General features: G+C 45.7%; 1 protein-coding gene and 1 long non-coding RNA gene across 10 annotated transcripts in view; one reads left to right on the top strand and one right to left on the bottom strand.

Annotated features, from left to right (window-relative positions):
- The window catches only part of LOC120100004 (uncharacterized), a 34,472-nt gene extending 26,689 nt beyond the window's left edge, over nt 1–7,783 (top strand). For both annotated transcript variants that reach the window (XR_010061224.1, XR_005499601.2), the window contains 2 exons: nt 5,036–5,134; nt 7,525–7,783. This is a non-coding gene — a long non-coding RNA (uncharacterized LOC120100004). The remainder of the gene's footprint in view (nt 1–5,035; nt 5,135–7,524) is intronic.
- A 3,228-nt stretch (nt 7,784–11,011) lies between these two features.
- Nucleotides 11,012–21,934, bottom strand: part of Tjp2 (tight junction protein 2) — a 128,533-nt gene continuing 117,610 nt past the window's right edge. For 4 of the 8 annotated variants that reach the window (NM_001414504.1, XM_006231178.5, XM_039109067.2 and 1 more), the window contains 6 exons: nt 18,285–18,385; nt 17,057–17,269; nt 15,863–15,973; nt 14,377–14,691; nt 13,014–13,099; nt 11,012–12,072 (listed from right to left, as the gene is read on the bottom strand). In NM_001414504.1, coding sequence (NP_001401433.1) covers nt 11,904–12,072; nt 13,014–13,099; nt 14,377–14,691; nt 15,863–15,973; nt 17,057–17,269; nt 18,285–18,385 — 995 coding nt within the window. In that variant the 3' untranslated portion in view covers nt 11,012–11,903. The remainder of the gene's footprint in view (nt 12,073–13,013; nt 13,100–14,376; nt 14,692–15,862; nt 15,974–17,056; nt 17,270–18,284; nt 18,386–21,934) is intronic. The other 4 variants (XM_006231176.4, XM_039109085.2, XM_006231182.5 and 1 more) reach the window with 2 other exon arrangements.

Below are 21,934 nucleotides of genomic sequence, written 5' to 3' on the forward strand. Positions count from 1 at the left end.
TTTTGGGATAAAGAAAGTGTCATGGAGATAGGTAGAGTTAAATTGTAAATATTCTAAATTATACTGAAAATATAGAATTATATTGTTTTAAATGTTAATGGCTACTAGATTAAAAGATGTTAACTGTCCATCTGGTTTAAAAAAAACAAGTCTTTTTTTTTTTTAACATCTACTGAATACCCAAAACTGTGCTAGGCCCTGCAATACAGCTTGTGTCCCTCAAGAGAAACTGTGTTAGTCAGGTGCAATTGTCCCACTGAGCTCCCAAGTAAGGATACCAAGGTATGAAGTTATATAATGATGACCAGCAGTTTTCACAGGGATTCAAACACACACAGCATCCTGGGGCCCACACTCTCCATCACAGTACTGTGTTCATTGGCTCCTGTCTGAGAGGTTCTACTCCCTAGGCATTGAAGAAGAGGAAAGGAAGCCAATGCGTTTCAAGGGTAGGGCAAGGGCTGCTCTACTGAGAATGGACCACAAAACTCCAAGAAGCCTCTGAGTGATGTCCTGGGTTCACATCCCAATGATCCACCCACTTTAAATTTTTTCCCTTGGTCTTAATTCAGCACAGCTTTGAAAAAAATAATTTTCAAAACTACTGGGATGTTTTGAATGACAAATGCCTCCCATAGACTCTGACATCTGAACAGTGGGTGACACTGTTAGTGGAACCATTAGGAAGTCTTGCTGAAGGAAGTATATCACAGGGTCAGGGACATGCTTTGAGATTTTATAACTGTTGTGGTTTGAATAAGAATGGTCCCCATAGGCTCTTATGTTTAAATACTTGGTCCCCAGTTGGTAGAACTTTTTGGGAAGGATTAGGAGGTGTGGCCTTTTGGGAGGCAGCACGGAGTGGGGCTTTGAGGCTTCCCAAGCTTCCCAACATTCCTGGCATGCTCTCCTTCCTGCTTGTGGGTGTGGATGTGCCCTCTGATTTGCTGCACCAGAGCCGTGTCTGCCTGCCTGCTGCTGCCTTGCTCTCACTCACGATGGAATTCCCTCCTCCTGGAATGTAGGTTCCAAATGAGGGTTTCCTTCTATAAGTCACCTTGGTCATGGTGTTTTATCACAGCGATAGAAAATAAAATAGCCTTGACCTACCTCCAGTTTGCTCCCTCTGCTTTGTGCTTGCCCTTAAGAATGTAAACTCTCAGCTTTCGGCTCCTGCTGCCACCCCTCTGCCATGCCTGCCTATAAGACAAGATAAATTCTCTCTTCCTTAAGTTGCCTTTGGTCATGGTGTTTTGTCACAGCAACAGGACAGAAATCAGTACAGCCAGGACAATGCACAACTGTTCCTTGCTATTCTGATTTCTCTGGAAGAGTGGCCTCATGACTCCCCACACGTATGCAAAGCTGCAGGTGTTAATGTCCCTTATAGGAAATGGCCACAGCATTTGCACTAACCTGTGCTTCTTTCTCTAGACTCTAGACTGGAGGACTTAAAATTCCTACACAACATAATACTACGTAAATATTTGCTGTATTGGGCTTTGGTTTGGTTTCATTTTGCTTGGCTGTGTTTTAGTTTTAGTTTTTGGAAGTAGGGCTTACTGTGTAGCCCAGGTTAGCCTGAGACTTTGCAATCCATCTGCAGCTACCTCTCAAGTGCTGGTATTCTAGGCAAACACCAGCATACTCACAGTGGTTTAAATTTTTGTGTCATTATTTTTTAGTTATTTACCTTGTATGTTAAGTGTGTTTTCTGCCTGCATTTACATACGTGCATCATGAGTGTGCCTGATACTAGAGGGGGCCAGAAAGGGCATTGGATCCTTGGGACTAGAGTTACAGAGCGTTGTGAGTCCCTAGATGGGTGTTGGGAACTGAGTCCGAGTCCTCTACAAGGGCTGCAAGAACTCTGAGCCATCTCTCTCATCCCTAAGTTTAAAAAAAAAAATTGTTTTTTCAATCTGTGGTTTGTTGGGTCCTAAAGTGTGGAATCTACAGATCAGCTCTGTTTCTCATACCAACCCATCTAAACTACAGCACTCAGAGACATCAGGGACTTGAAAGATATTGGCTTGTCTTGTGAGAACGCTGGGAACTTTCCAGAGAGGTGCACTGTTGCTTCCGTGTGTTCAGAATGCTGGCTTCCCCGTGGCTGTGTGGATGCTGTCCACTGCTTGGCACTGGAAGGAAATAGAAGGAAACAGGAAGAGGTGAACAAGTATGGGCAAGTCTGTCTTTATATATCTATCTACACCGCTCTGTAAAGGATTCTTGGCTTAGAGCAGTACCCAATCAGCTCTAGGCTGCTGCTATCATGAAAAGACACACATTCAGCACTGCCTAATATACCATTTTTAAAAGAAAAATAAATCTCAGTATTATCTAAAATTTGATTTTTTGGTAATATATATATACATACATATGTGTATATACATTATATACGTGTATATATAATGTGTATATTTGTGTAATGTATATGTATACAGATAGATAGATAGATAGATAGATAGATAGACAGATAGAGATGTGTGTGTGTGTGTGTGTGTGTGTGTGTGTGTGTGTGTGTGTGTGTGCGGGCACTTAAAAAATGGCTCCATGGGGGTTGGGGATTTAGCTCAGTGGTAGAGTGCTTGCCTAGCAAGCGCAAGGCCCTGAGTTCGGTCCCCAGCTCCAAAAAAAGAAAAAAGAAAAAAAAAATGGCTCCATGGTTAAGAGCACTTGTTGCCCTCTCGAATGATCAGATTCAATTCCCAGAACTCACATTACTAAATAAAACTCCAGTTCCAAGGGTTTGGCATCCTCTTCAGACACTGCATGCGTGTGATACACCAGCATGCATGTAGGCAAAGAACCCATATGCTTAAAGCTAAAATAAATCCTAAAAATGTCTTTGCATTTATTTTGGGCATACATGCCAGCACACACGTGAGCCATGGTGCATATGTGAGGCCAGAGGACAGTTTGTGAGAGTTGGCTCTTTTCTTCTCCTCGTGGGACCCAGCGTGGAACTCGTGCCATCAGATTTGGCTGCAGGTACCTCTACCTGCTGAGGCATCTCCCCGCTCTCCACTGCTCCACGTAGGCCAAGAAATTCCTGATCCTGAACCAGATTCGCCCCGTGGCTGTTAAAGTTTACTTCTTGCCATTTCGTGAACGAAAGCACACTATTGCTTTATAATCTTTTGAAGGAGAAAACTGTACAGTAAGCTCAACACACCATCTCAAGAAACCCTTTAGAAAAGACCTCTAGATGAGGAGAGAGGAAACTGAACTCAGAAGCCAGAAACTGCTTTGAATCCTCCTGTGCATGACTGTAGACCAAGGCAAGTTTTCAGCTCAAAAACTCTCAGACTCTACTGAACAATGTGAACAAAAGCATCTACAAGGTGAACTACTCAAAAGCAGAGAATACATCATAGTCCGTCCACAACGTCTGGGTTTATCGACAGAAGCATGCAGTGAGCGTTTTCAATTAACACTCCTTCCTGCTAGGATCCAAATGTAAAGAATTGATTTTTTTTTTTTTAATGAACCACAGAACAGTGTGTGAAATTACTCTGTATAATGACTCACACAATGATGGGCGGATGCTATCACCACTGATCTAAATTCCTAAGCCTGAGCACTGATGTGCAGATGTTTGGAAAACACAGATAATTCCTGTCTGGTGGAATAGATACTCACAGAGGTTTTCAGTCACTGCTCTGTAGGATATCAAGTAATTTTGTGTGTACCTCATTCATATGCCAATCTCTTTCTTTCCTTTCCTCCTGCCTTCTTTCCTTTCCTCCTGCCTTCTTTCCTTTCTTTCTTCCTTCCTCCCCTCCCTCCTTCCTTCCTGCCTGCCTTTCTTTCTTTCTTTCTTTCTTTCTTTCTTTCTTTCTTTCTTTCTTTCAGATGTACCTTGTATGTGAGTGTTTTGCCTACATCTATGTACACGCATGAGTGCCTGGTGCTAGCAGAGGTCAGAAGAAGGGTTCACACAGAGCCGCTGGATTTGGAGTTATGGGTGTTTGTGAACTGTCCTGTGGGTGCTGGTGATGGGAGCTAGGCCCTCCACAAGAACACGAATGTTCCTAACTGCGGAGCCATCTCCCCCACACCCAAACGCTATCGCTCAATGTTCTTTCTCATATTTTAACTTCTCACTAAGTCTCATAATGAGCCGAGTCAAATGTTCGACACGCCCAGTTTATCGATGTAAGAAGATCCGAACTCTGCACACTAGCCAGTCTTTGCCTGGTCACGCTAAGCTCGTGACAGTTGTTTTCTTTCTTTCTTTCTTTCTTTCTTTCTTTTTTTTATTGGTTTATTAGGTCACTTTATAGCCCAAGCTGGTCTTAACCATGCAATTCTTCTGACTCAGCCTCCCCAGGGCTGGGATTAATGGTATGCATCCCAGCTCCCAAAGCATGACAGTTTTTCTCCACGTCTTCCCCTAATCACTTTCAGTTCGTTGAAATGAGTAAGGTAACTCGGTCCTGTTATGACTCGATTTTATGTTTGCTTAGGCAATTCTCAGCCCTCTAACCTCCCTGAAGTGGTCACATCTGCCGTGGCAACACAGTTGATATTTTCATGGCCTCGACCACGATCCGTCCAGATGTATTAACCAAAATAATTAAACTAAAATAACCAGAAAAACATAAGTAAAAAAACAAAAACAAAAACAAAAAAAACAACAACTGGCAGGTTATGTCTAAAATAAGTACACTTGCCAATCTGGTAGAGGCAGTTCTTTAATTGAGGTTCCCTGTTCCCAAGTGGGTCAAGTTGACAACTGAGATTAGCCATAACAGGGTTTTCAAAGGTGGCAAAGAAGAAAGATTTCCCCCAGATGATAGGAAAACAGAAATCAGGAGTGTGGGGGGCTCAAGCCTTCTCATGCATCTGGAACATATACAGGTTTTGTAGGAGAAAGGATTTGGAGAATCATGGAGAGGGGAATTGTTTCATAACACCCCAGAACTGGGTAGGTTATAAACAGCTTGGTATTTTCCTTATGCACGGATAGGCTGATCTGGACTGAGTCAGCTAAGTATTTCTGCCCCACCTTTCTCTCTTATCACCGCAGGCTCACCTGAGACAATTCCACGCCCGTGATGACAGAGGAACAGGAGAGAAAGTCACAGGGTGCCATAGTTGAGACTTTAGAGATCCCTTAAAGGCCCAGGTACGAAAGGGTTTGACTTCCAGGATGGTACTGTCGGGAACTGGTGGATCCTTTGAGGTGGGTTCTCCTGGGAGATCTTTACATCACAGGACTCACGACCTCTAAGAAGATGATGCAACTCGTGCTCCACCTCGCCCTTACTCCTTGAACAAGAGGAGAACAGCACCGTTTGCTACAGTGTTCCCTGCACGGCGTGAGGCCTTACCACTGGCCCAGAAGCAACAGGGCCCACTGATCATAGAATGAAACCTTCAAAACTATGAGCCCAAGCAGATCTTTTTTTCAATTCTTTCTCTTTGTCCTCAGATATCTGTGATAGCAATAGAAAGTTAACATATCAGCAAATCCAAAACTAGGGAGTGGGAAACTTACCCTGACCCTTTCCTGAAACCATAAAGTGGTGTGGCAAAAGACAGAGATACAGGCATCAGTGTGTTCCCAGCAAAAGATGATCTCTGTCCACTTCAGCTAACTCTGCCTGCTACCTGCGTGGAGAATCAGAGCTCACATCCACTGGAATAGAGTAGTGGCTGTGGGAAAAGGGACATGGGGACAAATTTAATCTAGCTACTAAATTCAACAAAGTAGGTCACTACTTAAAGAAAATTGAAATATTAAAAAAATAACTCTCAGGTTTCTAAATTGATGTGAATTGTGGATTTTTATCGAGCTGCATACAATTATTTCCATGCAAAGTTTCATAAAAGCACCATTATAAAGTTCCATAAAACCTCATATGACAGTGTGACAGTTTTCTACCCGAATATTGTGAGAAAACAGAGGCTTCAAACATTTGAGTAACTCACTTATACTGGTAACTGACACACTGGAGGTCCGGCTATGAGTCCCTTTGATCTTAGAATCAGATTCATAGCTTCTTGTGCAGCTCTGTAGGCCAGGAATCATAAGAAACTTGGAGTCTTAGTGTTCTATTGCCTTGAAGACACACCATGACCAGAGCCAACTCTTACAAGGGGAAAGCACTTAACTGGGGCTTGCTTACAGTTCCAAAGGTTTACTGTACTTTTATTATGGTGGGGAGCATGGCAGCACACAGGCAGATGTGGTACTAGAAAAGTAGTTGAGAGCTCTAAATCCCCAGGTAGCTGGAAGACAGAGCCACTGGGCCTTGCTTGGGCTTTTCAAACCTGAAGGTCCACCCCCAATGACACACTTCCTCCAACAAGGCCACACTCACTTCGAAAGGCCACAACTCCTAATAGTGCTCCTCCCTGGTGACTGAGCATTCAAATATATATATGCCTATGTGGACGGACCATTCTTTTTTTTTTTTTTATAATTTTTTTTTTTTTACTGTTTTTTTTTTTTTCCGGGGCTAAGGACCGAACCCGGGACCTTGCGCTTCCTAGGTAAGCGCTCTATCACTGAGCCAAATCCCCAACCCCGTGGACGGACCATTCTTATTCAAGCCACCACAGGGTCTGCACTGACTTGGGGTCCAACTGGATTTATGATGTTCACATTCCGACTCAGCAATATTCTGTTTTTATTTACTTTGCTTTGCTTTATTTTTAAATGTTCTTATTCTTGCCGGTTTCATATGTGTATGCAATGTATCTTGATTACACTGGCCCTCCTTTCTGCTCCCATGCCCTCTGGACCCCTTAAGAACTGTTCCTTCTACGTTTGTGTGCAATTAATGGCTTGCTGCGTTTAATCAGGGTTGCTTGCTTGAGGAGAGGTGTGGGGTTATTTACTGGAGCAAGGGCAGTTTACCTATACCCATGTAAGAAAGTGGCATGTTCACACAGTAGCCACTAACTGCCAAGTGTCCCCTCTACCAGTGAAGTCACACACACACACACACACACACACACACACACACACACACACACACACACACGGGGAGCAATAGTTCCACATGGAGGAGTAAGGCTTCGGGACCCCTTCTCCATGAGCAAGTAACTGGCAGTTGTTGAGTTCCTGAGTGCAAAGGTCATGTCATGATGTCATGTCCAGACCACAGCATTTCCAGAACCCCCTGCAGCCCAGTTAGGGATGAGCATTAAACAGTCAGTCTTACAGTTTGAGTCTATAAGTCTTCTAAGTCTCTAAGTCTTGAGTCTTACCAGCTATGAGTCTCTTCACGCATGTCTGCCCATTGTAAAAATAAGCTTCTCCGAAAGCAGCACCAACTTAGGGAATGAATCCCTCCCTCAGCTGTGCAGAATTGAAAGATGCAGGTCTCAGTGCTCTTTGGCTTCAGCAGGCCCAACCTGGTGCTGTGGGGTGGGATGAGGGTAGGGAATGCTGTTAGTCCCTGTAGCATTCTCCATGGTTCTGGCCTATGGAGGAGGGAAGGTTAAAAGTCCTTTCCTGGTCACTCCCTCTGACTCCTGCATCCAGCTTGACCTCTTCCAATCCTGCAGGTCTGGATATGAGCAGCACTACCTCTGCCATTCCTACTGCTCAACCTGCTTCATTCAGTGGCTGGAGAGGGTTCGCAGCACCAGATCCCTGAAGAGATGTCCTTGGCTTCATCAGTTCATTTACAGACCTATCTCTTACAGGAAGAGGAATGTATTTGTATTACCCTGACTGTTTTCTTTCACCATGTTTCAGTGAGGAAACTTTGAGTCTGTCACCTTGCACAGAATAAAACACCCATGTAAGTATTGGTGTAAGATACATTTCTTTCCTTCTGTTTCTTCTTGAGACAGAGTCTCATTATGTAACCCTAGGAATCCTGGGTCTCATACTATTTGGGTGACACCCCCCCCCCCCGCCTAATCCAAGTGCTCGGGGTTACAAGCATATGCCACCACCATATTTCCTTTTCTGTTGTGATAAAATGTCCTGACAAAAGTGCCTTAAGGGAGAAAGGTTCACTTGGGCTCACAGGTCCACCATGGAAGGGAAGTCGGGTTGACTCGGGCCCACAGGTCCACCTGAGCTCATGTGAAAGGGAAGTCAAGGTAACAGGAGCGAAGCAGCCTGTCATATCACATTGACAACCAGGGAACAGAAAAGCACATGAACATTCAGCTGGCCTTCTTTATACAGTCCAGGATCCCAGGCAGGGAATGGTGCCACCCACAGTGGGCAGGTCTTTCTATCTCAATTAACACCATCAAGATATGGCCCCCATAGAAACATGCAGAAGCTCATCTGCCCAGTGATTCTAGATTGACAATTAACACTAGCCACGGCCACTATACCCAGCATACTGTTATTTGTAAATACCCTTAGGTTGAATCATCTACAGACTAGATTTGCTCAGAGACTTACAGGCTTCACTTTGAACTCAAAGACATTGGCTGCCAGCCAACTTCTGATCCCAGCATCTTGGGTTAAAAAAATGCTCCAAATCAACTTGCAGTAATTCTCGTTTCCCGGCTGTTAATGGAGGTGAGCAACTGCTAAGTGTTTCCCAGGGTCCCTTTAGCAATGCCCTTCCTTCCTTCCTGTGGTCCCTAATGGAACTGTCTTAGAAAGGTAGGGACACCGTGAACAGCACAAAACAGCTTGCCATGAATTACAGGAGGATTGTAGGAAGTTCCCAGGCCCAGCCCTCACCAATTTTCTTTCCAAACACACTCTATTCTCTACCGCTTCTCACAGACATCTGCTCTCAGAGCTCAGCCCACCTCTCCTGGGATTGTTTATCTCAACAGAGATCTTCTTTGACAGCCGTGCATCCCAGACAAATGCAAACTCAGGATAAAGTCACACTACAAAGTGCTATCTCGCATATTTCTGCTCCCTTCTCCAAGAACTTCTGTATGCTCTGGGAATTGTGCTACTGCACTCCATTAAGGAACATAGTAAGAAGCAGACCTCCCAAGCCAGCCAGTGGAATGTGCCTAGAACCCCAGCACTCAGGAGGCTGAACCAGGAGGGTTGACATTTTAGAACATCTTGGATTATGTAGTAAGATCTATCTCAAAAGAAAAAAATTCATACACACACACACACACACACACACACACACACACAAACACAAATTGACACCCTCTCCCTCCCCCCAAACATCCTTGTACATAGTAGCCATAGAACTCGCCCTCTGCCTCTGAAAACCAGTGGAGCCACAGCAGAATGAACATCACCCTCACTTGAAGCTCATTCCCCCAGTCTCTTCTCCCCTTTCTCCATCCCATGTTTTCCATTATACCGTGGAGAGCTTTAAGTCCTCCTCAGACAAAGCAGCATAAGTGATGGAGGAACACTGGTGGTCACTAGGCACCGACAGCCATTCCAAAGACCAGATACACTGCCTGTCTACACCACTTAGTGTATCTGATAGTAGCCTGTGCCAGTGCCTACAGGGACACCTCCTGGCTGTCCCTAAATGGTTTCCCACATGGCTTGGTCCTGTTTTAAGGAGGAAGGATCAGTAAATCATCTGGAGTTTAAGCAGTGTACATTTTCAGCTGTAGCAGCCAATAGCTTTTATTCATGGAATGAGCATCTTTAGTCACTGCCTTGAAGACAGCTCAGAAATTTAAGCTACAGCAATAGATGGCTTGGAGTCACTGCACCCAAATTGACAGGCAGGAAAAAGGAACAAGTTTAGAGCATGATTCATTAAGCCCCAGTTCTAACTCCACCAAAACCTAAGCTTATTACTGGACATAACATAAAGGACCCATAACAGAGTCCATCCTTTTCTGGCTTCCTCTCCCAAATTCAGGGCGCTTTTGATTCATACGAGCTTAAATTCCTAAACTGTCACATTTATATTTTGCACCTATTTTATTCTTTCAAGAGTGTGGAAACAGGTGAGTTTTTCTAGGAAGCAATCTAATAGTAAACACAAGCCTTAAAAGCTCACCACCTCCCCTTGCTACTTCCAGTGCTGAGAATCTACCTGCAGGAGTGCTGGCACACAAGGCACAGCTTAGATAAAAGGGGTGCATCTAATGTAATAGAGAAAAAAATGGACATAATCAAAACAGCCAATGGGCAAGTGCTCACTTGTGAAGCAGGGGCAAGATTAGTCTGCAGTGATAAGTTATGATGGGCATGTGGAATTCTTCACTGTGTGAGAGAACATTCTTGATAGAATGTGAATAGGGAACAGAAACACAAACCCAGCACTGTAGGGGCAGGTCCTGTTCCCAATTGGTTCTTGATCTGTCAGTAAAGAAATCCATGGGCCAATTGTTGGGCAGAAGAGATAGGCGGGACTTCCAGGAACCAGGAGGCAAGCAGAGAGACACAAGGAAAAAGGAGACGGGAGTTTGCCATGTTTTGGAGAACCGGGCAACCATGTGAGATCTCAAAATGGAGTGGCCACAAAAGCCGCTCCTACAGGTGGGTGATCAGGGGAGTTTAGCAACTGAAGTTTAAGGTAGGTGGAAGAGACTAAGAAACTTTTAAGGGCACACTTTTCCAGGTGGGAGATAGCATTGCCAAATAATTGTGTCTTAAGGCAAATTGAAAAGGAATAATTGTATCTTTTATCTGAGAATTCAAGGGAAGATGGGAAGGAGTTGAGAGCGTGGTCACTTCCTGGAGCAAAGGCAGGCAGGGCATAAAACTATACACAACACAGCAGAGCACAGGGATCTCCCACAGACACACAACAGACACACATGAATAAGGGACTGGAAGAATTGCCCAAGAATGATCAGACTTGTAATGAGGTTATTTCCTTCTTCCCGTGTCTCCATTTCCCAATGTTTAAGTCCTCACTTGTGTGATCACAGCAGGAAGGAGGAACTAGATAACTGGCTCAGTGCTTTAGAATAATTTTGGTTCTTCCAGAGGACCCAGGTTTGATTCCCAGCAGGCACAAGGTAGAGCACAACCACGAAACTCCAGTTCTGGGGGAATCTGATGCCCTCTTTGACCTCTGCAGACACTGGGCCCACATGTGACACACATAGATGCATGCAGGAAAAATATTCATACACATTTTTTAAGTCTTTTTAATTTTTTTAATTAAAATAAAATAAATCAGGAAGTCTGGGGTATAGTTCAGCGGTGGAGCAGCACTCTGAATGCATGAGGATCTTGGATTCCACCCCACACAGCCCAAAAGGAAGGTGTGTAGAGATTCAGCACAAAGCTCATTCTTGACCACAAGGTACTCCTTTTTATTAAATTATAAAACCACCTGATGTCAGTACATATGCTGATAGGAAGGAAATAAAATACCCTTTTCTCAAGCCTCTGACTTTGTGGAGCACGTGGTTTCAGACAAACAAGGACAAACACTCTAATAAAATCTTGGCCTCCGAGCTATGTAGAACTAATAGCCACACTCCCAAGATAATGCCCTGAAAAGGTGGCATGGTGCTGAGGGCAGTTACAGCTGCTAAACTGGTATAAAAATTTAGTCAAAATAAAAGTTTTAGTCCATTATAGCTTTGCATAAAGCTTCAGGGAAGCAAACTAAGACACATCTTGTCAAAGGCACTTAGGGAGTCGTGATAAATTACTTCTGGATTTAGTTTGAGATGGAGTACTTTTTTTTTTTTTACTCCCTGTTCACATTTGCTTCACATCGAAGCAGCTCTGGAAGGCAGCTCTGAACGAGGAGAAGGAGTTATTGCTCAATATACATATTACAAATACAGAGAGATTAATACAGATTTTTGGTCCACACCAAAGCAAGTAACCATTATCAGGCTATAGTGTTTCTCTTCATTCAAAAAGTCATAACCAACTTTACTCCAGTCCCACGAACAGAGCCTTCGGTTGATAATTCGAGCTGTCTGTTGCCTGGATCCCCACCGTATCTCTGCAGTGCATTTTAACTGGAGAAGACCTCCAGGGAGTCTCGCAGGAGTCCACAAGTGGCCCTCTATAATTCGGTGTCTCGGTACCGGGAGGGCTGGCTGTAGTAACCACGCTTCGAGTGTGCTGCCAACTGTTGGCGGTACTCCTCCTCTTCCTCGGGATCACTGCCGTAGCTTCCTCTGGTGTCCTGGTAAAGCCTAGAAGGAGCTTTCTGTGGCTCTGGGGGTCTAGAACTAACAGAATGAGGGTATTAAACACAGCCCATATTGTCTAGATGCCCACTGGGATCACCAAAGCTATGACCCCAGCAGGCCCCATTTCCTGGGCACATTCCACCACCAGTCAGGGCACTGCTGGCCCCTCCTCAGGTTCACAGGGTGATAAGGGAAGAGACACGATATGATGGGTCACGGCCACGGCCTATTGGGGCAGCCACATGTTGTCTGAACTAACATAGGAAGACTGTACCTGCTGCACTCCTGGGCGCCCTACTACACCCCTCCACCCCCTAGCAGAGAGTTCTCTCCAGTGTCAATCGATTTCCTCTGTCAGTGTCAACTTGGCATTCAGAGTATCTCCACTTTTTCAGTGCTTTAAACAAGACTCCAGCTTCCTGAGGCAGGAAATAACTAAACTTGGGATCACCACGGGAAGACACTGGTAACGCCTAGTACCTGTCCAGCACTTAAATGCTAGTCCACTGCCTTTGGAGTCGTTGGCACAGGCATCCCAACTGTGCATGGTGATACAAAGGAATTAGGGAGCTTGGCTAAGAGCTACTAAACTTTAGTAACGAAAGAAGCCTAAGCCCTAGGAGTCTGCTCACGTGCCCTCCTAACACACTGTAAGGCTCTAATGTGGCACTGGGCACACAGGGCAAGGGGCCAGAACCTTATGATTCTGTAATCTTTTTGAGATAGGGTCTCTCTACATAGCCCTGGCTAGCCTGGAACTCACTACAAAGACCAGGCTGGCCTCGAACTCACAGAGATCCGTCTACCTCTAGTCTGGCATTTGATTCTATAATCTTAATAGAATTAAGATAGGGTAAGGTAAACAGTCAGCCTGGGCAGAAATTCTTAGCGCTCTGACATCTGGGTAGAGAACTTTTTTTCTTTAAATACAGATGCTGGAGAAGCCTCCTCCTCTCGCCAATCCACCCAACAGCCCTTACCTCATGTGCTGGGGCAGGCCAGCATCTGGCTTGGGGGCTTTGATTGGAACCGCATAGATGTCAGGATGCTTCTGAGCTATTTCAATCTGTGGTAACGAGGAAACAGGGAGAGAACGGGTAACTGCATGTGTCTCTTGCTGGTCAGGCTCTACCCTGTCCCCAGGTCTTACCACCTTCTAGTTCATTTCTAGAAAAAGAAAAATAGATGTGAGCCTGGTTCCCACTAGGCCACACCAAATGGTGAGGAATGGGGAGCCCTGAGACAGCACACTAGAGCATCATCAAATTCCAAGAGACAGACGACAGAATGGTGTGGCAGTGGCTGGAGGGAGAGGATGGGGATCACTGTCAGAGGAGTACACTTGGGAACTGGGGAGTTCCTGAGAGCAATGGAAGTGAGGACTGCAGAGTGAGCGTGATATACTTTACTCCACTGAGCTGTCCACTTACAAACGGCTGAAACGATACATTTTATGTTAAGTAGAACTTGTGGTCCCAACTACCTAAGAGACTGAAGCTGGAGCATGTCTTGTGTCTGAGTTACCCAGGGCAACATCAGTAAGGTTTCAAGGAAAGGAGAGAGAAGGGGAAGGGCGATTGGGAGAAAGCCTGTCCAGCCTTTGTCTGCCCACTTTTAAGGGAAGGTCTCACTGGGCCACTCACGCTGATCTCTAATTCCTGGGCTCCAGTGACTCTCCTGCTCTGGCCTCCAAGCTGCCGTGACTACAGCCATGCTCCCACTTCTGATGTCACATGTTCTCTGATACGGAAATGTTTCACGTGCATCTTGAACATTCTACCAGCTAAAAAAACTACAGCCCACAAGCCCAATGGCTGCTACGGCAAATCTGGGAACACATAAAAGATCCGAGGACCAAATAAGCATCACCCATATTCCAGCTACAATAACGTCTGAGAGGTTCTAACTTTAACCACCAGCCCAGACCAGGACACAGATCTGCAGAATGAATCTTGGTCATCTGGACTGTTATGGCTTCCGTTTTTGCTTGTTTGTTTCTGTTTTCCAAGATAGGGTTTCTGTGTATAACTGACTGTCCCAGAACTCACTTTGCAGATTATGCTTACGTTGGCCTCAAACTCACAAAGAGCCACCTGCTTCCGCCTCCCAAGTGCTAGGATTAAGGATGTGCCCCACCACACCCGGCTCTGACAGGTTCTTGATTGGAAGCAAAAAGGATGTGCTGCCAGCAGGCAATCTGGAAGCAGCCCAAGAGAGCTGTGTGGGTGGCTGTGCCTGGCATGATTCTGGCAGTGGGAAAAGGGATGTGTACTGCTATACCGAGAGCAAACATCTTGAAACTCTCACGTGGGGCAAGCTAAAATAGTAGTTGAAAACAATTACCCTCGCATTCTGTGCTTCTTGGAGCTCCTGCATCCTCTGTAATTTCGCCTTGTGGTCCATCTTCTCGAAGATTTTCACTCTGCCCAGGACTGATTTGGGAGCCTCTTCCTGCTCCTCGGTGCTCTCCCCAACCTCCTCACTCTCAGGCATGGGGACTGGAGTAGAAGGCTTCAGGATGGATCGCCCAAAGGCAGGTTTCACCGCAATAGGGGGAGGACACCCTTTGGTGGATCCCCCCGGGATTTCACTGCCAGCCATGGCAGAGAGGTTTGACTTGGAGTAGTTGAAAGAGTCCTCTCTGTTTTGGTTTCTGACCTGCAGAGAACAAGAGCAAGCCTTGACCTTGGGCTTTTGGCTGATTTCCAGAGCTACATTAGTGATTTAATACATCGTGTTTCCTAATCAGTTTCCAAAGGTGGGCAATGTAGCCATCCTGACAAAGAACCAACTATGACAGGGCAAACAGCCACCGGTTGGGCATCTTAAGCCCAACCTAAGGATGGCAGAAGTGTTGGCCGTGGTGGGGTGACCAGCAATAGTTAAGAGGTGGAACAGACTCACTTCATAATGGAGATGGAATCTCACACAAGACCTCAGAAGAAATCAATTTTGGAGATGAAAAAGTAGGTTTGTCTGAGGTCAACCTGACTGGAGGGTATGAGCCTGGGCCAAAAACTGAGAGCTGTACTTGGCTATGTGTCAACAAGTCTGAGCTGGAATCGGGGTGAGACAGGCAAGACACCATGCCAGCGGCCACTGCTTCTTCACTTCCGGTTCTAGTCCTGCTGCCTTCAAGTCTTTGGTGCCTTCTTATATCAAATCACTAATTACTGCTGACGGCTTACGCAGTCACTAATCCTTCTCACTCAAGTTACTGAGTTAAAGAAAAAATTCACTGAGCTTATAAGGAAAAGCCTATTGTTATCGGCTGATCGTGATCTGGGGCAAGAAACCACAAGACTCACACACCCTGAAGCCCTTGTGTTGATTCTAGACAATAATTTATTAAACCAATAAATGAAGATGCTTTTATAGGGAGAGGCATTCTACACAACAGCGATGCCCGTTTTCCTCAGCAGATCACCAGTGAGGAGTTTCTGCTATGTCCAAATTAGATTGAGGGCAGAAAAATTTTACTGGATAGAAAAAAGAAAAACAAAACAAAACAAACAAAACAGCCAAGATTAGTGATTCTGGCTTGTAGCAACTGACCAAATTTCACTTTTCTACCAAAATAAATGGATAAATAAAATAAAAGTAAATAAATTAAGTAACCCATTCACTGTGAAGCCTAAAATCATAGATTTTCCTTAGAGTGGCTTTTGGGCCTATCTCTTATTCTTCCCTGGTTTTTCAATGGTCTGAGGGACCAGCTAACACAGCACATGGTAATTACACACCGCCTCATTGTGTATCCCTGGGTGCCCAGGGGCTCCAAGGCACCTGTGTCCTCCTCCTTCCCATCCTGGGCTTCCCGGCCACATACCTTGGGCGGCTCTGGCTTGAATGCTGGGGGCGGGCTACCATCCCTAAGCTGGTCTCTGCTAGCTGCCCTCCTCATCTGAGCGCGTGGCTCTGGGCTGGGCTTCCTTATGCTCTACAAAACATAAAAGTTCATTCACACCAAAAACATCCAAGCAGGGAGCAGGGAGCACTCTGCCCTGCTGATTTCTGAAAACGTGTGGGTACTGAGAGGCTGAAGAGCTAAGGCAGCTCTCTCTTACTGCAAAGAGAGACCCCAACCATCCTCCCCTAGAGGAACCTTAGGACACACTTCACTAACGTAGCCAAGTACAAGGCAGCATGCTCTACCTTGAAAGGAAGGGAGAGAAACCAAACCAGACACTCCTGAGATCTGAAGGTCTGTGTCACTGCTAGGCATTACCTCCTCCCACGTCTGCAGACATTACTTTCTCTTTACTACTTGTCCACTATACATATATTTTGTGTGTGTGTGTGGTAGGCTTTTCCTTCCTTGTTTTCGGGGTGGTGGTGGTGGTGGTGATACTTCTATCATTTATCATTTACTGGAATGAGCTAATCCGCTAAGGGAGTACATAATTATCATCCAAAAGGACTTAGATAACACTGTCCACAAAGATCATCATTCCGACGTTCTCCAAGGTGTAACTAATAATCGCCCTGCCCTATCCTGGTGCCCACTGGTAGTTCTTAGGACTGTGTGAGCTACTGGATACCCAGTGCATCTGATCCGGATGTATGAAGTGCATTTAAAAGGTGACACACAGAGAGGAGGAAACTGATGGGGAAACACTCAGGAACCTGGATAGCATTAGGAGGTTAAAGGTCACAAGGAGAAGAAAAGCAGGGCTCCTAAGAGTACGGAGAGAGGCCTAATCAAAGGTTACAAGCAAATGCACCAATAACATGTTCACAAAGTTCCTGTAATTTGGACAGTCACATCGGACAGAAAGCCGATCCATTGATCTATCACTCCTGAGGACAAGAGAGTGGCGAATGGTACCGTTACCTCAGCCTCTTCCCAACGTCACGTTCTGACTCCACTTTCCACCGATCACAGCCACAGCCATGTAGGCGCGGGCTCCCAGTAAGCCTTCCTAGCAGTCCTCCGCTCCGATCCTTAAGATACTTTCTACAGCACCCTCGTGGCCTCGCAGCCTGCAGCAAGCTGCCCACGGTGTGCTGCGCCTCGCCTCACCTCCTCATGCTGCACCGGCTCTGAGGAGCGGGTGATGGAAGACACCAGCGGCTCCTCAGCTGGCTCATCCAGCTCATTGTCAGTGTAGGCGCCTCCCTCGCCGTCCGTATCTTCAAAGTCACTGATGAGACGGCTGTCACAACTCAGATAGTCCGCACCCATGGCGGTTAAGTAGGACATGCGGTCTTCAGCGTCATCATCCATCCCCTCCATCTAGAGGAAGTTGTTTTGAAGGGTGAGTGGGATCTGGCATGGCTCTCGGGAGTGGGGGACTTGAGAAAACTCCCAAGGGCTGAGCTCAGTGTTGGGAACCTTGACATGTGCAAGGGAAGGAACCTTAAGCTTCCTGCTGTCACTTGGCTTTGAACTGAGGCAGATGCTGAATCAATTTCTGCACAGGGACACAAACTGAAGACCCTCCAGTCTATCCTTGCTACGGTCCATCCTCTATGCCAAACTTCCTTGGTCTGTAGGATCCGCTTCTTTCCAGCTTTTCTGCTGGCCCCTGTCTCTACCTCGTGCTATGCACGGTCCTATTCATTAACGAGACTCTCAGACCCAGGCTGGGATGTGTCTCAGAAGTAGCTGGGTTCCATCCCCAAGATGAGGGAAAAAAATAGTCTCAGAACCTTGATGATGAAAAGTACATTCTGCTCAACCTGTCCGCTAGAGGGAACGGTGGAGACGAAGCATTTGGCTGATGCTACACACGTCAACTAAACATCTGGGACAGCGCCCGACTTGAGAGAGCTAGAAAAGATCACTAGTGTTTTTACATCAACTACTCAAGCTCCGAGTCAGGACGCATTCTCCACTGCTGCCTTTACTAAGCAGATAATTCCAGCTGTTAGCGCCTCTCTTGGTATCTTTGTAACTGCCTTCCCCATGGGTCTCAACCTCGCCTCTTATCTCCACCCCGAGTTTCCCATGTCCTTAGTGCGGTGTGGCATTAGGAAGGAGAACTTGTAAGCTCTGATTAGAGTACTCGGAATGCAATTCTAGTTACTACATTAAAAGGAGAGGGGAAGTGAATGTAGGTGAGCGTTCATCACATTCTGCCTGCACAGTCCCTTCGTTTTATTGCTCTGTTGGAGAACGATCAAGCTTCCGCCTTGATGAACACATTGAAATCCCCTTTTGTTTCATGGTTTACTACATTCACTGCCCTCTTGAGGAAGCATCAGGAACACAGACTCTCACCTCACAGCAGCAAATCCAGGTCACATACCTTTCCTTCAGAGACCCACACTGCTTCGTTTTGCTGCTGCTGAATGCTGTCCTTCAGGCTGCCAAACCAGCCATCATTGGCTGAATTCACGTTGATGGTAGCTACGGACATAAGCGGAAAGGTCAGTATCGATTCCCAGCGCCACCCTTAATCTAGAAGCCGTTCACATTATTTCTAGTTATACCACATTTGAAGAAACACTTGGCCAAATTCAGAAATTTGTATGTTATCTAAACACAAAATCTTTTTGGTCGATTGCAACCAAGGCTGTTTTAATTGACATTACTGACCGTGTAGGCTTATTTTCACAACACATATTTCTTCAGAAGGGCTACAGTGTGTGTGTGTGGTTTTATTCATTTTGTAATGCCAAGAAGAACAGAATTTGGGTTATCACAAATGCCACATATGCCTTAAACCACTGAGTCATAGCCCCAGTCCAACAACAGAAAAAAGAGAAAGGAAGAAGGAAGGAAGGAAGGAAGGAAGGAAGGAAGGAAGGAAGGAAGGAAATTTCAAGAGCACAGATTAAATGGACTGTACTTTGAACTGTGAGCTAAAATAAACCTATTCCCTTGAGCTACTTTTGTCTGTGTATTTTTATCATGGGAAGAGGGGTGTCAGGGGACGGGGCCAAAGAGCCTTACACTTCACACCAAGCAAATAAAGAAACCTAAGTACAAACTTGAAAGTTGTTTTCTGAGCTTGCAGCATGGGCCACTGCCCTAGACAGCTCATGTAAAGACACCGACTTGCAGCACAGACATAAGATGCTAACAGACACGAGACCCAGATCTGTTTGTCAATCTGTATCTATGGATGTAGTGAAGATGAACTAGCCAAGAAAAATGGCTCCAAAATGCTAAGCACACTTGCTTTGAAAGCAGGAGGACATGAGTTCAAATCCCCTGTTTAAAAAGCTGGGCACGGGTATGACCCCAGCACAGGAAGTGAAGACAGATGGATCCTGGGCCCTCAATGGTCAACCAGCCCGATGGACCTCTCTCTCTCTCTCTCTCTCTCTCTCTCTCTCTCTCTCTCTCTCTCTCTCACACACACACACACACACACACACACACACACACACTGATATAAAACTGATCTAAAATGCAAATGATCAGGCTGCAGAACTAAGCTTCAAGTTTTCTTTTAATCAAATTGACTTTCTTTCATTAAGGAATTTTAATCTTGATGCCGGTTTGGCGGTGGGAGGTAGAGGCAAGAGTCTGAGGTTCAAGACCGTCAGTGGCTACAGTAAGTCTGAGGCCAGCCTAAGGATACATGAGACCCAGTCTTGAAAACCTGAAAAAGTTCCACCTCTGACCTTGGGCAACTGTGAAGGAGCTTACAGTTTCCTTAGTTATTAATTATTCATAGCGTCGGACAGAACTGATACACCGGGTAGCCCAAGGAAATTAACCTTGATGCCGTGAATTTTCTCGTGTCCTTATTTACCGTGGCACTTCACAAAGATTTCTGTAATCATAGCTAGCATATCATCCAGGATGCAAATATGGAAGTGAGGCTGTGCGCCCCAGGGACCAGACAAGTGACTTGTACTAGGTGTACAAAGAGAATTTAAATGGCCCTTTACAGGTTTCTATTAGCAGCTACTGATACAGTCTGAATTCATCACAAAGAAAACCTGCAGTTTAGGGGCTAAGAAATGTAGAAACACACTTGTGCCTCAGCCAAGGTGAGTGAAACAAGACCCCAGAGCCTCACTGGCGACCAAGGGCTGGAACACTGCTATCAACGTTCCAGACGCCACCTTGCTAGGCCCCACTAGAGGCAGTATCCAATTCATGCACTTTACCTCTTTCTCAAGAGGCTTACCGGGACTGTCAAACTCAAAGAACTGACTTTCTGAAAGGCTCCTCCTGCTGCCAATGTCCCTGCCAGCATGCTCGTACCTCAGGGCAGTCATGCCCAGCTCTGGTATGTGTGGCACCCCTAGTCACAGAGGCACCAAAAGGCACCATGCAAGCCGGAAGGGATTGCTAACCACTGAGGTTTCTGACTTAAGTTCCTGTGGTGATGGCTAAACAATCTGAAGGATCTGAAACCCACTGAAATGTGCCTCAAATGGGTCAACAGCACAGCATACAAATTACATCCCAGGAGGGCTAGCCTGTGGTCACTTTAACACTCATGTGCCTGCACCAGCATAATAGGCAAGCCACCCCACAGCCTATTTCTATCCTGTGGCCAACCTTCCCTATACCTCCCTAGGAATCTGAGTACTACTGCAGTTTGGATTTTTCTCAGCTAGTACAAGATTCATTTCCCTCTGGTACTTTTCAAAGACTAAATAATGATCAAAACGAACAAAAAAAAAAAAAAAAAACCACAGAAAACATTTTTTGGGCTGGAGAGATGGCTCTGTGGTTAAGAGCACTGACTGTTCTTCCAGAGGTCCTGAGTTCTATTCCCAGCACCCACATGGTGGCTCACAACCATCTGTAATGGGATCTGATGCCCTCTTCTGGTGTGTCTGAGGACAGCTACAGTATACTTATAATAAACACATTTTTTTAAAAATGAAAATAAAAAAATAAAACATTTTTCAATAATGTGATGTAGAAAGATAATAACTACAGTAATCGCTCTTATAAGCTCCTCCAAAATTCCAGGGTTGAACACCAAAAACCTCATTTTGACCAAGCCTGGAAACCAGGTTGAACAGGTGGGCACATTTTCTTATTACTATCTATACAAAAAGGAAAACAGGCAATGGGATACTGAGCCTAAGGAGACCGCGTAAGACCGAAAATATGACTTTAAACTGTGCTCACCAAAGCAAATCTAGTACTCCCACTCACTAATTCATAAAGATATTAACTCTGTTCATGGCTCTGCTGGTTAGGCATGAAATCCAGTCTCAGCCTGTGGACGGACTTGGGGTGAAAGGGCAACAATAAAGAGGCTTTGTGCAGCCTCCAGATGGCTTTCAGGAGTCAAGCCTAACAGTGGAAGCACCACATGACAGAGCTGCATAGAACAGGCTTCTCAGTCCGCGCCATCAAGGAACCTGTACCTTCTGCCCTGAGACTACAGGGCTCACGGTATCAGGCCTGGACTCCGCTCTTCCACAGCCCCCTCCAGCTTTAGTTCTGAATTTCTTGCTTCCCAATCAGCCTACGTCAGAAAGGATATGCCTGGAGCTAGAGACAAGGAACACTGGCTGCTCTTCCACAGGACCCGTGTTTAATTCCCTGGCCTCCTTGGGCACTGCTCACAGGTGGTACATATATACACACATAAGCAAAACACCATACACATAAATTAAGTAAATTTTTAAAAAAGAAAGAAAACACCGTACTGTGACAAAGCCTATTTCTGAGGCCCGGTAGCGACCTCAGCCATGTCTCTCCCTTCAGGCATCTTGTAATCCAATCCAGGGCAAACCCTTCCACATATGCCATCCCTCTGGATGCTCCTGCCAGTGACTGTGCCCTGTGCTCCGGAGCCAACAATGCTGACTCCTGCCTAGGACCGGAAGCACCCACAGGTACCGGCCACTTCCTGCCAGCTCTCCACCTTGTCTAGTCTTCAGAAACCTAGCTCTTCTTCCACAACCCTAGACTTCCCTTACTGATTTCCCACAGCTTTGCGTAAAACTCAAATCTGATCCTCTAAGGGAAGCTCTC

Source organism: Rattus norvegicus, chromosome 1, assembly GCF_036323735.1.
Source record: "Rattus norvegicus strain BN/NHsdMcwi chromosome 1, GRCr8, whole genome shotgun sequence".
NCBI classification, from domain to species: domain Eukaryota; kingdom Metazoa; phylum Chordata; class Mammalia; order Rodentia; family Muridae; genus Rattus; species Rattus norvegicus.